The following is a 12,141-nucleotide window of genomic DNA, read 5'->3' as shown; positions in this document are numbered from 1 at the left end:
ACTATTTAGACAGTGAATCTAGAAAACATTTTTATGAGGAAGCAGGGTAAGACACCAGCAATGAGTCCTGCATTGGGGTCCTGGCAGCTACAGGTGCCAAGTATTGATGCCAGCCATGGAGATAAAACTATAAGATGATGATGATGATGATGATGATGATGATGATGATGATGATGATAACAATTTTATTTGTATCCCACCTACTCCAGTTAGGGTCAAGGCAGCTTACACTAAAAACATTATATATGTCTTTGGGATATAACATAAAGCGGACTTCAGAAATTACAAATGCTAACTCATATCATTTTTGCAAAATGCATACTACTGACTCATTTAGAAAGCAGTTACACTAAGGTTCCCACTATGCTGAATATTGCACATCCTTGCTGTAGGGTAACTGATGGCAAAACAGTTGCAAAGTGTCTGAAAAACAAGCTTTTCCAAAACAAGCCTATTGCTCTACTATTGAAATGAGGCTTTCTTCCCAACAAGCCACAGCTGTAATAGATTCCACTCTGAATATGTTATAAAGGTCAGATGGGACTTAATGTAAATTGCTTTACTATGTGAAAATCTACCAACAGGCAACAAGCAGGGCTATAGTTTCCACTTTACTGACCCAAATATGAAGATATGCAAGAAAGTCTTTTCCTAATACAGGTGAAGCAGTCAATCAAAAATAATAAGGAGGGGAAAAAAACCACGTCAGACTATAGCAGGGGAGAAGATAACAATGAGGAGTTAATTCAGCCACAAACTGACAGGTATGGCAAAAATAACTTGAGTAATAATTGCTAGATGTAAAGGAGGCACTCCAATGGAAGAAAAATTCATTAAGGGTTAGGGCATTACAAAAGTTTCTCTATGACTGTGTACCCTTGTATGAGCCTTCATTGTGTGTGTGCACGCACATACTTGTGCCCGCACACATAAACACACACGCATGCATGAGGGCCTTCAAGTTGCTTGTTGACTTATGATAATGCCATGTATTTCATAGGATTTTCTTAGGCAAAGAATATTCAGATGTGGTTTTGCTAGTTTCTTTCCCTGAAATGTATCCTACAGCACCGGGTATTCATTATAGATCTCCCTGCCAAGTACAAGTTGAGTATCTCTTATCTGAAAACCTGAAATTCAAAATGCTCCAAAATCCAAAACTTTTTGAGCACCAACATAACATCACAAGTTCAATGTACCCAAACTTTGTTTCATGCACAAAATTATTAAAAGTGTTTTATAAAATTACCTTCAGGCTTCATTTCAGTTGTTAATTGCCCTTGAGTCAATCTCAACCCATGGGCACCTTGTGGATGAGACATCTCGAAGACTCCCTGTCCTCCACTGCTCTACTTAGTTCCTGCAAATTCATACTCATGACCTCCTTAATAGAGTTCATCCATCTATCATGTGGCCTTCCAAAGTATGGCCTGTTACATACGGGCTAAAAAATATGCGCGGAGTGCATACTAGGGTTAATACGGGGCGGTACTTCCGTACCGCCCTAACCCTAGTGCGCGCTGTGCATGCACAAAATGGCAGCGGCCGTTCCACATGGCTGCCGTCATCGATACGTGACGACCGCGCCGCCTCCAAATGAGGCGGCGTGGTTGTGACGTATTGGGGTCGCGGCAGGGCGCCTAGGGTCCGCCTTCAGACGGCAAATGGCCCCTTTCTCCTTCTCCCTGCTGCCACGGGGTGTCCTTGGGGCTTGAAGCCCCAAGGACACCCCTTTCCAGGCTGCGGGGAAGGGGCCTTTTGCCGCTTCCCCGCAGCCTGGAAAGCGGCGAATCGGGGCTTCAGCAGCTGCCGCTCTGGCCGCTGAGGCCCCGATCCGGCGGGGAAAGGCGCGCCTACAGGCCGCCCAAAGGGGTGGTCTGTAACGCGCCTATGATATTCTAAGTTTTCTCATTTGGCTTCCAGTGAGATTTCTGGCTTGATCTGCTCTATGACCCATTTGTTTGTCTTTTTGGCTGTCCATGAAACCCACAGCACTCTTCTCCAGCACCACATCTCAAATGAATTGATTTTCTTCCTATCTTGTTTCTGAACTATCCAGCTTTCACATACATACATGTTAATAGGGAATACAATGACTTGTATGATTCTAACTTTTGTGCTCAGTTGTATATCTCTGCATTTATTTTTCTAATTCTTTCATAGCTGCCCTCCCCAGTCTTAATCTTCTTCTGATTTCCTGGCTGCAGTCCCTGTTCCTGTCAATGTTTGATGTCAGGTATGAAAATTCTTTTACTTTTTCTATTTCCTCATTGTCTAGGTTGAAATTGTATAGGTTCTCTGTGGTCATTTTTTTTTTTTAATGTTTAAGCAGTAAGCCTACCTTTGCACTTTTCCCCTTGATCTTTCTCAGTAGTTGTTCCAGGTCTGTGAAGTTTTCTGCTAGTATTAGTATTATCAGGCTAACTGTATAAGTGTATATAAAACATAAATGAATTTCATTCTTCCAGGTGGCTTGGGGGCATGGCATTTTGACCCCACATACCCCCGAGATGCCCTGAAGCTGCCCAGTCAACCACACAGGGGTGGCTTCAAGATACTCTGGGGGTATGGCATTCCGGAGCCCCAGAACGTTTGCCAGGACTACCTAAGTCAGCCCAGGTCCGGCCCAAATAGGATCTGATCTTTTACGTTCCTATTTGGACTGGCAGTGGACAAACACCTTCAGGACCACAGCATGTGTTTGCCACAGTCCCAAGGTGTCTTTGATAGAGGTGGCTTCAAGCTGCCTCTTCCTGCTGGTCTGTTCCAACCCTTACTCAGTCTGATTGGGTAGCTTCTTTGCTTTGCTTCCAAGGTTTGGGATCTTTGTTAAAGCTCACCTGTGGCCTTAGGGGCTGATCCACTTCCTAAGCCTTTAAAATTATTTTCTTTTGGCTTGGGCTATGATATCCAGGACTAAACACTGAAAAGCAGGTATTGAAGGACACTTTCTTTGTTTGTTAAAAATAAGATTCTTCTTCTCACCCTTTGACCAGTACTAGGTGTCTGGAGCCACCATTTTAATTTCCTTATATGGTTAAATAGTGGCTCTCAGAACCAGCCAACCTTTTCTGAGTGGCAGAGCCTATCAGAAGCATTCCATGTCAAAACTTAGGGTCTTAGCAGTTGCCTGAGGAGCCATCTGTTCATATTCTGTAGAGTGATTTATTTCTTCTGCAGACATTTATCACTGAGTTATTATAGCCTGTGTACAGATGACACAGTGAGCCAAAGAATACTTATGTCGATCCAATTGTTTGTGACTCCAGGTATGCAGTTGCCTTCCTCACAATTATTTATAGATTGGAAAACAACAGGGGAAACATACGAAGAAGATCAAAATCACCAAATCAACCCATCTTTATAAATAGAGATGGCATTTCCTTCAAACACAGCTGGGTTTTAAACATATCCTTTGACTAGCTAGACCAAGATGCCATTGTACACTTTAAGCAATACTGAGTAGGTGCCACTTACAAAGAATTCATCAGTTGCTCCTGGTTGAAAGCACACATATCCCAAGCTTTGTGGAGAAAGGAGAAGTTCATCACTTTTGCCTTTTGAGCCATAAATTACGAGGGTTCTCTTACAGTCCTGTGGCTCTGGGGAATCTTCTGCAGTCTTAACCCACACTCTCCATTGTCCTATGGAATAAAAATAAATACCAAGAAAGCAATTCAAAATTATACATGTAAGACACAGAAGTAAAATCAGAAGATTTTGTTTTTATGCTTATGACTACAATACATTTCAACTGGACTGGAGATTAACATGAAATATTTGGCAGCATCATCTCTATTTTTCATCTCCATTTTTGTGTCATTATTACAGTTTTACTTGATTGTTTATTCATTTTCATGTCCTATCCCCACCACACAACGTTCTTCTTTAAATTGTTTAGCATGAATGTCCTATCTTGTCTTCCCCTCCCACATAAATCTTTCTGTCGAAAGCAACTATTTCTGAAACATGGAAAAGCTAACAGTTATGCAGGTCACAGAAGTGAGTCACACCAACCCTTTCAGGGGAAGCAGGTCAGAATGTAGATACCTTTGGGGACGTTCAGTCCTGCTGATTTAGATATACAGTATGTGTCAGTTCCTATAATAGCCCACTATCCTTGGTCCCTATTGATCTCTATGCTTTCAATCAATCTAGGAATACAAAGCAAACTGTCATTTCAAGTTATTCTGTTTGGTGTGCTTCTGCCAGGGAGGAGTTGCTTTAAAAAGTTTTACTGCAACTTGTGACCATGATGAAGGGGATAATGATATGTAATAACAAAAGCTAAAATGAATATTCAAAAACCACAACTTCTACTGTCACAAAATAGGCAACATCCCCACATTTTTGCATCTTTCCCTCTCCCCCACTGCCAAATGCTCCATAATTCACTGACCATGAATAGGATTGTGTATCCTTCCTACTCACTGCATTCTGGCTAACAGATGCCTATCTCAATAAGTTTTCTGTGGGAAGGAAACCAAAAAGTGTAACAATTTCTCATTGTGGGAAAATATTTGAAAAGTAAACAGTTTCCCAAGATTATTCACAGATTGGGGCTTAATCTGTCCAAAATGTGTACACGGTATATTCTGAGTTTCAACAGATGTCAAGAACAATTGATCAGCTTTTTGTCCCATAACTGTGGACACTCAATATCCCCTCCCCGAAACACACACACACACACACACACACACACACACACACATTTATACTATGACATGAATCTGTAGCTTTCCAGTTTTCCAGCTTTCATAGTTTTACAGAAACCTACAGCTTCTCCTGAGATCTGGCAAAGACTGCAGATTCAGTTGGTCAAAGTGTCTTTTTATGTGGTCTAACATTGTTTTCCCTTCCTCCTTACAATTCCAACTCAAAGTGTGCAAGTGTAAACTCTCAAATGTCACTGAAACTCTTACCTTCCATTATGTCTCTAGTTTTCTGTCTCTTTCCTACCCTTTCTCAATTTGTCATGATGTTGGATCCTTCACCACCTTGTTTGTAGAGTCACAGAGTGTGTAATGTAATTTTGCATTTTATGAATTTTTGCCAAGTACATAGTGAAAGACAAAATAAGTGAATGTTTTTCCCCACAGAAAGCTGTACAGTTTTCTGTGCATAGGAAAAAGACCACAGGTATAGATTTTTACTGCAAACCTGTACAGTTTCTCAGATTCTTGAGTAGTTTTCATAAAATGCACAGTTTACATTGTGCCAGGTGCAACAACTACAAAAAACTCCTGCAAACTTATGGGAGCTTTTGAAAAGCTGGTTTTCTTTCCATGTAAGCATCTAGAGAAGTCAGAAACTCCAAATTTGATCCTTGTTAGTAAAGTGTGAAATTTCCGTTCTACCCCTACTTTTTTCCTAGAAAACAATAGTTCTGTGTGTAAAAAAATAAGGCATGGGTGGACTCTTCACAGAATAAGTTCTGAAGTACAAAGATTCTTGTCAGCAGGATCCCCAAGATTCCCCAAACACATTTTTCAAGATGGTCGGGATATTTTCCAGCCTTCTTTTCATACCATTTTCTCCCCTGGAAAGTAAACTAGTACTAGTGGCTCCACAAAACTCATCATAACTGAACAGCCTGTTTCTTGCCCATATAGTCTTTCTAACGGGGCCAAATAGTAATTTTAGGGGACATTATCAAACAGCAAATAGCACAAGCAGAAAGGATTACATCCATCTTCCTTCATACTGCACTCCCAATCTAAACCTATAGCAATCATTAATAAAAACTTTCACATGTTTCCAAATAGCATAAAACATTTAGTAATGAAAAGCATGTCCAGTCAGTGCTCCATATGCTTTAGGGGACAGAAGCATTTGGCAGGTCTTATGTTGTTCTCTGAAGTCCTAAAAACAAATGTTGAAGATAAACTGCTGGCCAGTGATATCTAAGGCACAGTCCAGACTGCCCAAAAGGGCGGTCTGTAAAGTGCCCTCATTTGCTGCATGGAGCAGCCTCAGCAACCAAACCGCGCGACTGCTCCATGCCACAAAAAGAAGCTGCAAAAAGCGGCGCCATTATGATGCCGCAAAGCGTCAATGGTGCACTTGCGGCATCATAATGGCGCTGAGACATGCAGACACTAAGCGTCCGCTACATCAAGGTGGTGGTGCCCATGTAAAATGGGCGCTGCCATTTTGTACGTGCTCGGCGCATACTAGGGTTAGGGGCATCCAGAAAGAACACCCCTTTCTAACCCTAGTATGTGCCGAGCACATACTTTTTGCCCATGCGGAATGGGCCTAAGTCTGTTTATAGGGTGTTATTACATGCTCTTGAGGCTTCTTTAAAGGTATGGTGTTAATTGTTAATATAGTTGAACAAATGGATACACTATAGATGGAGGTGTGCATACCAGACTAAATTGTTTCACCATTTATTCCAGATTATATAATCTGATTGACAGCAGAGACCTGAGGAAATAGTTTTCCTATCATCTAATGTTCAATGTCTTTAATCTGATATGCTAGAGATTGAATATAGGCCTTTTGAAGGAAAAGCATGTGCTCTGATACCATAGCCTTTACTACAGTAAAGTATATCAAGTAAAGCCCACGATCTCCAACAGGCTAATCACTATCCCTGCTTCTTTCTCCATTACTTTGATCACTCATTCACTCATATACCTCTGAGTCAACATGTCTAGCTGCATTCCTCAGCACTATTGACTAAAAAGAAACAACAAAATAATATGCAACTAAACAGCTTCAAAGCAAAGCCATGCTACTGTACTATCAAAGCAAAGTTATGCTATTGTACTATAGGGCTTTGAATAAGGCAGTGCTGGCTTGAAGGTAGGTCTACTGAGAGATCTCTGGGCAATTTTCAGAAGATTAAGAAGCATTTTAAACATCTGATTGTTTAACAACAGCAGAAACAAAGTGACTTCCACCAACATTCTAAATTATACTTCTGAAAGGAAAGCATGGGTGGCCTGCAGAGTTTCATTCTCACAGGCAAGAAATAATAATTGGCTATTTTTTCTCCTCACTGCAAGACAGTCGTCAAAAACTACACAGTAGTTGAAGCCTATTAACTGTTTGGGAACAGCTAAAAAAATCAGTAGTATTAGTATTATTCACATTTTTCCTTCTATAGAAAAAAAACTTATTTTCTTTTTTACAAAGGCAACTAATTTTCTGTGGAGAAAATAACATTCTTCTGCACAAAACTGCATTTTCTGTACAGTAATGTTATTATCTGTGTGGTAAACTTGGTAGTACTTTCTGCACAGAAAATGGTATTTGTTTTACATGCAGAAATTTTATTTTCTATGCATAAAATGCCACTTTATGCTTACAAATACTTTTTTAAGACTCAAATTCTGAAAATTACCATCCCTCTATAATTTGCTGTGAACAGTTTCCTGACACATCAGAACCCCTTTCCGAACTATTATTGAATTTAAAAAAAATTCTTCCCATTTTTTTTTTTTTTTTTAGTAAGATACCATGAACTCCATACAATTCTGGTATTCCAGGCTATTTTCAGGATTCATGTTTTATCATTATTATTGCAAGCACATGATTTTTACACCAAGATCGTGTTGATGGATCTTGGGATAGTAGTAAAAACAAGTAGATCCTTCAAGTCTGGATCTACCCACTCTTGGTTCTGCTTGTTAATCTAAATAGGACCTAATTATCTAAACAACAGTTATGTTGTTGACCAGGGGTAGGCAACCTTTTTGACCCAGGGGCTGGGTTGCTGTCCCTCAGACAACTAGGGGGGCCGAAGCCAAAAAAAAATGTAAATAATTTTAATAAATAAATAAATAAATAAACCGGGACAAATATAGGACAAAAAATTAAAATGGAGGACACTTTTTAAATTAAAAAAATGGAGGGCACGCAAAAAAAAATCTGCTGATTTTTTTAAAAAATGTTAATATAAATGCCTGTTTCTGAGGCTTCTATAGACAATTGCCCCCCTTGCTCCCACTTGCTCCTCCTTGCCCCCCCTTGCCTCCACTTGCTCCTCCTTCCCCCCTTGCCCACTGCTTGCCCTGCGCCCCTGTGCCGGAAGCCAAAGGCCCCGGTGGCAATCTGTGGCAGGGCCAGGCTGGGGCCGGTCCCTAGACCTCGGCGGGCTGCATGTGGCCCGCGGGCCGTAGGTTGCTGACCCCTGTTGTTGACATTGGGAATTCTTCTTATTTCATACCTTTTTGTATCAATATGGAGCCATAGAATGAAAAGGTCAAATAGCCTCTCCATTAAGCCTGTAGCCTTGGAACTGTCACCTCCCACTATAGATGCCTAATATGTATCTCAATAATGTCTTCAGTTGTGCTTTCCCATGTCCATTAAATATGATGCACTGCTGAGCCTCATGCCAATTGTGTGTTGAGCAAATAATAGCATGAATCTAGAAATCCTGATCTTTTCTCATAACATGGAGAAGGAAAGGCATTTATATCAACTCTTGTTTGGACATTCAGTGCTAAATGCCTCAAAAGAAAAGAACTGAGGTAGCCCTGAATCCCTTTGTCACTCTTTGTACATGGAGGGTAATGTCATGAAAAGATTACTCTCCTCTACCTATGGAGGGTACCCATGTGATCTGGAATGCTAGAAAATAATGGATGTTAATCCATGGATAGAGAGGTTTTCCACTTCAGAACATTGATAAAAGTCATCAAGGGTGACAGAAGTCTTAATGGAGGAATGGATGTGTAGATTATCATCATGGGTTTATTTTAGTCAAATTTAGAATGATAGAATAGAGCTCCAGTAACAAGAACTAAAGTAACATGAACATTAGTGGAAAAGTCAGATTTGTATGTGTCATCATAAACTGTAGATGCAGTGATATAAATGTCACTGACCAAACGAAAAAGGTCCTGAATGATGGTCTGAATTTCCAAAAAGAAATAGGTAGATAGGTCTACGTGAACAAGGAGTACCATGGAGAACGGGCCACTGTAAAGAAGACCCATGATCTAACATCTCTTCTAATGTGTCTTTATACAGAAAAAGAGCGGGGTGCAAAGCAGGTCAGGAAAAAATACTGGCATCGGGGAGTTGTCGGGGCATAGTATATGCATGCCACACGCCCCAATGCCACCCCCAAGCAAGCGTCACATCACCCCACTGAACACACAAGAGATGGCATCATGGTGTTTTTCTGGTGCAGTTTTTACGCACACTGCGTCATAGAAACGTGGAAAAAATGCCACAGCAGTGGAAAGGCCACCTTTTTTCCACCCATTCTTTTTGGGCTGGAAAACACTGGATCAGGGCAGTGGCGTATGGTTGCCGCAGCCCCGATCTGGTGCTCAAAGGAGCGTCTGTTTTGGCCCCTAGTATGTTATAGCGGTTAGGGGTTGGAGTTCTTCAAATACCTTCTGATCCATGAAACTCACTGGGAGTGCTTCAACTAGCTCTCCATCTCAGCCTATTTCATAGAAGTTAAAGTGGGGGAGAAGACAACCATGTATATATATGTGAAGTCATTGGTGGATAACTGATAACAGACAAATAAAACACAAAGCAGGTCTTCTTTAAAGCACAAGAAGGATCATGTGTAATTCTTTCAAGTGGTGTACGATCCTTATAAGAATGAATTAAACTATCCAGTATCAAGATAATTCACTCCATATAATATCAGGTTCTGAAAGCATAGAAAATAACTGGCTACTGAGAAGGGGATAATATTATCAAGAGCAATAATAGCAACATTACACAAAGACACAGAAGTTTGGCTGAATGGCTGGAGAGTCCAAGTAGAGCCTATGCTGCCTGTGGATTCCCATTTCAGAGTAAAGATATTCAAAAAGTTGTTATGCTCAGTAACTGTAGAGATTGAGTCAGTATTATTTTAGATATTCTTTGGATATCCTGATGAACTCTGACCTGAAACTGCTTTTGCTGTCATTTTACAATGTGTTTCCACTCACTTGCTTGGGGAAGCTGTCCTCATTTATTAAAGAATGGTGATGCCCGCATAAACAAAACAACCCTTGCATTTGCTCTCAGGAATCATGACTCATTTTGGAACAGAACAGCAAAGACTGGGATAAAATGCTGTGTGAGAAATCCCTTCAGCATAATGTCTTGACATGCTCCTTCCACATATCATTGTCAGGCAATTTGTCTGAATTTTCTATGTGATCAAATACTTTGCATGGATAATTACTTAGAAAAGACAGTAACTTCTTTTCTCTTTTTTGTCTTCCTAAGCCAGAAGTGGTGCTAAAATGAAAAGTACTACCAGAGAATATGGAATATGACTTACCTCTAGTATAAATTGTTGACACACTCCCATTCACTAAAAAACAAACAAATTTATTTTCTTTTACAAAAAGAATCTATATACCTAAATTTTATTAGCAATTAATTAATTAATATCCCTTTCTCCCAGTACAAGATTAAAGGTGGTTTACAACCATTTGAAGAAACACATGACCTCTAAAAATTACTATTAATACAAAGGTTAAAACACAATTAAACCAAGTGCTATTTTTAAAAAAGAAGTTAAAAAGACAAGTTAAACACACATTTAAAACATAATAAAGTAAAAACCCCACCATTGAAAGCTCCAGCATATTAAAAATCAAATGCCTTCCTAAATGAAAAGGTATTTACTTGCCAGTGGAAAAGACAGTAGGAATGAAGTCAACCTTAAGGAAGGTAGTTCTCCAATTTGGAAGAGATTGTTGAAAAGGCTCTCTCCCATGTCCTCACCAAATAGTGAGGATAGAACTAAGAGAAAGCCCTCCATTTCAGATATTAAAGCTTGGGCAGGCTCATGTAGAGAGATATAGGCGGGATACAGACCACCAATATGGGGCGGACTGCAGCTGCCCCTTTGCACCACATATTGGGGCCAGGGCAGCCATAGCCAAAGGCCCCAATACAGCGCTTTTCGGGACCAGAGAGGAGTGGCGAAAAGAGGTGTCCTTGGGGCTTCATGCCCCAGGACACCCCAGGAAACGCAGCCAGGGGAGAAAGGGCAGCTTGGCCCCTTTCCCCCTGGCGCCGTTCCCGCGGCAATCTAGTTGCCGTGGAAACGAGGCGCCCTCCGGGAAGGAGCTCCATTTTGGAGCTCCTTCCGGCACCGCTGAAAAGGCACCACAAGCGCCCTGCGACAGCGCCAGGACGTGACAGCCATGCCATGCCATGCCGTTTGGACGTGGCGTGGCTGTCACGTCAAAATGGAGGTGCCTATGTAGACAGGGCGCTGCCATTTTGACGTCCTGGTGACATACTAGGGTTAGGGAGCGTCTAAAAAGGACGCTCCCGGGCAACCCTAGTACGTCGCCTGAATGTACTAAAAGGCCCATCTGTACATAATATAGACTCAAGGGCTTTAAAGGTCATGAACAGCACTAGGTATTTGGTACCTAGGATATAATTATAGTACATGTGATCTTTATTTTAATTACTTACTTATGGTAATTAACTCTCTGTGTGTCTTCCCATCATCTTTGTATTCATCTAGCCATCTTCCATTGCGAAAAAAAGGAATTATAGTGAAGGAAGTTAGTAATGACACTTACTATGTCAGAGCTCTCTAAATATGGAGAAATTGATAAATTAAACTAAAAAAAGCAAAACCTGAAAACTGAAAGTTAAGCCCCATCACACTCTGCATTCTCACTACAGACCAGCAGCCAAGTTTCCCTCTTTAAGAAATGGCAAAAATGAGTATTCTTTTGCTAGTCTCAGTAAACAACTATATTTTAGAGTGAGTTGGACATGAAGCTGTATTTTGGACTAAATGAAGTCTGAAAGAAGTCTTCAAACTGTCCCATCTGTGCTGTACTCCATTTATCACCTTTGATGGTTTTCAGAGGATGGGAAACAGTGACCAAGAGTGGCTGCAGCTGGGAACCAGCCTTAGCTGAGAATAGATGTGTTGAGCCTAGATTGATAATTCAGGCGGGGTACATACCTCCGCTTTGCGGCGCTCTGCCGCCGCCGCCAGTAGGTCCGCAGGGGAGCCGGAGCCTTCACACGGCCCGACTCCCACGCGGACCGAAAAAGAAGCTCCAAAATGGAGCTTCTTTTTAAGTCGCGTTTGCGACGTAGCGAGGTGCCAGGGGCTCACTCACTACGTCACAACGCCCGCGACGCGTACGGACGCTCAGCGTCCGATACGTAAAGATGGCGGCACCCGTATGAACA

The 12,141-nt window shown here is 41.2% G+C and overlaps 1 protein-coding gene across 1 annotated transcript in view; it reads right to left on the bottom strand.

Annotated features, from left to right (window-relative positions):
* The window catches only part of RP1 (RP1 axonemal microtubule associated), a 233,926-nt gene that overhangs the window by 98,284 nt on the left and 123,501 nt on the right, over positions 1 to 12,141 (bottom strand). Inside the window, 3 exon segments of the mRNA XM_042461410.1 lie at positions 3,478 to 3,644; positions 10,250 to 10,282; positions 11,404 to 11,459. Of these exon segments, the coding sequence (XP_042317344.1) occupies positions 3,478 to 3,644; positions 10,250 to 10,282; positions 11,404 to 11,459 (256 nt within the window).

The sequence above is a fragment of the Sceloporus undulatus genome, chromosome 4 (assembly GCF_019175285.1).
Source record: "Sceloporus undulatus isolate JIND9_A2432 ecotype Alabama chromosome 4, SceUnd_v1.1, whole genome shotgun sequence".
NCBI lineage: Eukaryota > Metazoa > Chordata > Lepidosauria > Squamata > Phrynosomatidae > Sceloporus > Sceloporus undulatus.
Note: the sequence above shows the minus strand (reverse complement) of the source record. Positions and strands in the feature narration are given on the sequence as shown.